The 3690-nt window shown below is 41.1% G+C and overlaps 1 protein-coding gene across 1 annotated transcript; it reads right to left on the reverse strand.

Moving 5' to 3' along the window:
• Positions 1–1027: 1027 nt before the first annotated feature.
• On the reverse strand, positions 1028–1854 carry LOC131679435 (uncharacterized). The gene is made up of 3 exons (XM_058960165.1): positions 1843–1854; positions 1443–1776; positions 1028–1380 (listed from the first exon to the last, which is right to left on the reverse strand). Exons 1-3 carry the CDS (start codon positions 1852–1854, stop codon positions 1028–1030), a joined length of 699 nt encoding a protein of 232 aa, XP_058816148.1.
• Between the last annotated feature and the right edge of the window lie 1836 nt (positions 1855–3690).

Below are 3690 nucleotides of genomic sequence, written 5' to 3' on the forward strand. Positions count from 1 at the left end.
TTTATCCTTTTCTTTCTGTTTAAACTCTTCGATGAACTCATCAGATGTCATGATATTGCTTCGATTTATATTCCCGCTGAGCTGATCGTTTAGGCGTGGGTGGCACCTTAAGAAAAATTTTCATAGGTCTTACAGATAGTTCCGAAATTACTTCGGCCGAAGTTGCTTCCTCATTCTGCTCTGAAAAAAACATTTGCTTCGTATGTAAAACTGCTCTTTTGATCTTGAACATCAGTAGGTACAAGTGTTAGTTCCGTAATTGAACTATAATAGAAGCTGCAGAAAGTCTCGTCTTCATTAGTTTTTTCCGCAACCGGTGTTACAATGTCCGGATGGGGTAAAAAGGTGTAAATGTTAAGAAGAGCCAGCTCATCGTCGTTCGCGCAGCACACGAAATCACTTTTAAGTTTTCTTTATTCTCGCGCTGCCGATATATTCCTAACACATGTATAGCGTCCGTTTTGCATTTTGCAGCTTACTTCCAGCATCGTTTAGTTCTTGAATCTCCGGGGTTTCTACCCTGTGGTTCAATGCAGCAGCAGGTTTACCCAAACACTTATTGAAGTTGATTGCACTGTAATTCCACGGGAACAGCCCTGAAGCCTTAAAGCCATTTTTCATAGATTTTACTGTCAAAGTCACGCAAGCAATCTAGGAGAACTGAGGCAAATTTGTGGGTTGTTCCTGCAGCATTTGGGTTATCCCATTGAAATCGCTCTACTGTTTTTGTCCATCCGGTTTTCAGCGGTTTGAATGCAGCAACACCCGCAGGCTGCATGATTCTAGTGACGTTGGGATACAATGCAATCAATATGATTCCCAAATTACGGCACATTTCAGACGTGTGAATGTTTATGTGACTACTGTGTTCGTCAGTTATAAAAATTACAGGTTTCTTTACATGATTCCGTTCCATATGTGGGTTCAGGACGTTCCTTATGTAATCGCGAAATACAATGGCAGTCATCCAGATTTTGCAATGCCCTATTTGGGTGGAACAGAGTCAACCACCGACTTTGGAATGGTTTTATATGCGTAGACTATGGTTGGCGGAATCGTCTCGCCAGATGCAAAACATTGTGGTGATATTTACTTTACTGGGAGATCTTTCGATATCGCTTACATTATGGCTGCCCCGTAAAGCAAACACCTTCTTGCTTTTCGAATTTAGCTGGAAAGACGTTTCATCGCCATTTATAATCCTGCTCGGATCCTGCAGAATATCGAGACAGTCTTGTGATGTTAAATAAGCTTCGATTGTTTGGAACCACGTTATAATGTCGGAGGAGGATACCTTTGCGCTTGCACTGGTTACGAATTCTGGAGTTCGTAGAGTGATTTTTGGATGACGTTTCAAAAATAACTGCAGCCATGTCCGTCCTACAAAGATGAAATATGGCAATGAAAACAAAACCAACTTGCAAATCTATAAGTACACTTACCAGGTCTGTTTTTTACAAATCGGTTCTTTCGGGGTGTTGCATCCATAAACTGCTTTACGCTATCCAGCAGCCAGTTTTTTATAATAGGATACCCTCGATTCTGCATGTCAATAATCCACGCCTCTAGCTCATTTTTCTCCTTCATTAGTAACTTAGTGTCCGGGCCAGCACGGATCTGATCTTGATTTTTCTTTAAAAGGCGGGAGCGAATAGTAGAACGCGGAATTCCGAAATATTTCGCAGCCTTTTTGATGCTCATCTCATGATTTTGAACCTTGGCCACAGCGGTGGACAGCACCGCCGGTGTATAATTTTTGCCATACTTTGCGGGTCTCTAAAAGAAAATTAAAATAATAAATCACTATTTGAAACGAAGATCCTAATATCCTCGCAAGCTCACCTTAAAATCCATTTGTTAAAATGGTACACGAATTCCGAACTAAAGTTAAATTTATTTTTGTGTTTTTATCGTCAGCAATTAGCAGAGTGTATGTAAAGAGAGTGACGACAAGTGTCAACACTGAAACAATTATTTTCTGGCAGTATCATTTCTAATGTATGTATTTCTCAAAGATTAACTTTCGTTATGAAATCCTGACACACTAGCAGTTTGTTTTGATTGTTGAACGAACTGTAGAACAGGGGCAAAGATAGAAACCAATAGAAAGAAAAGAATGCTATAAGGGATTTAGCCAGAGGCGAAGATTTGAATTGAGTTTCAATTTGCGTTAATGTTCGCCACTTTTCAAAATTGTCAAACTTAATTAAATAAAGGTAATAATAGCTGGTGTTCGTTGACATGTATTCCTGTAATTCTCAAAATCATTACTACGCTCAATCATAAAATCTATATATTTTTCCCAGCGATAAAAAATCATCACCATTTTTAGTTTTCAGGAAAAAAGTGCTCTACAGATATGACTCTATTTGCGATTAAAGATCCGTTGTGAAATATGATTGTTTACATGAATGCAGTTTGCACATTTTAATCGTTTTAGTTTGTTTTTCAATATTTGTCAAAAAACAGTTCAAATCGTAAAGCAGATAGAATTATTTGTATTTGTTCTACCAGGGGGCGAAAATTGGGGAGGGGCGAAGAAAACTTTTTTTCCACGATGACCATGCGTTTCGTAAACCCGAATAACACGCCCGCGGAGAGCTTTCTGTTTTGACGCCATCTTCGATGGAACTGACAACACTCGAGCGAAAAGAAACATGCCACCCATTTCTAGGGAATCCAGAGAGCAATTCTCTTGGAGAGAAAAAAAATTAGGCTTGCTTTACTTTCTCTTGCAATTATCGTTAGTGATAAGTAAATAGCATTTGCTGGCATTTAGATGAGATGAAACAGTTTGATTAACTATAGTGGAGATCGGGTAACCAACCCCGGTGGAAACTATGGTATGCTACGGCAAACCTTGAGCGGAGCGTCTGTTCCAAATGTTAGAGGCGGCTGATCATCGTCCGAGTGCTAGCGATGGACTCTAAGCTATGCACCATGGTGCCTCGGAAATTCAGGGGGTTGATGTCATGCCTTGTAAGCCAGCAAAAAAAAAAAATTCGGACTTTATGTTTATTACCCTCACCAACAGGCCCCTTGGCCCCAATGGCGGTTGCTTAAACTAATTACATTGTAAAATTGCCAATATTTTCGCTTTTATCGCATTCCGCGTCCGGTTGAAGTCAAACGCCGCCGCCACACTGTTAAAAATTCGCTGGAGTCCGGTAACAGCGCTCTGGCAACCTTAGTTGGTTCTCCTAAACGGAACTCGCAGATGAGATTTACTACGTAGAGCTCGAACGTGGGCTTGAAGATCCGGATGTCCGAGGATTGTACTACAATCCTCTCTGGCAGAGAGTAAGTCCGAGACGAACGGGGCTCGAGAGCAGTGCTGAATGTATCGAGGTGTATTAGCTGGCAACGGTTTTCATAGCTCGGTAGCTGAAATCTGTTTCGCCATGGAAGATGCCGAAGGGCGAAGCGTATGAACCTGCGTTGGACAGCCTCGATTCTGTCAATCCCGTTCTGGTAGTACGAATTCCAAACAGCAAAACAATATTCTAACGTTGAGCGGACCAACGCGCAGTAAAGCGATTTAAGACAATATACGTCCCTGAAGTTTTTCGCTATTCGGAAGATGAACCCAAGCTGTCGTGATGCCTTATCCACGATGTATGAAGTATGTGGTTTGAACGTTAGTGCCGAATCCATGACGACTCCGAGATCTTTGATGTGAGTTATTTTTCA

The sequence above is a fragment of the Topomyia yanbarensis genome, chromosome 2 (genome assembly GCF_030247195.1).
Source record: "Topomyia yanbarensis strain Yona2022 chromosome 2, ASM3024719v1, whole genome shotgun sequence".
In the NCBI taxonomy this organism is placed as follows: domain Eukaryota; kingdom Metazoa; phylum Arthropoda; class Insecta; order Diptera; family Culicidae; genus Topomyia; species Topomyia yanbarensis.

Bases quoted from the DNA above. Each gene is read 5' to 3' on its own strand.
- LOC131679435 (XM_058960165.1), bottom strand. The intron at 1,381-1,442 runs GTAAGTGTACTT...TCATCTTTGTAG, and splicing joins ATTTGTAAAAAACAGACCTG to GACGGACATGGCTGCAGTTA.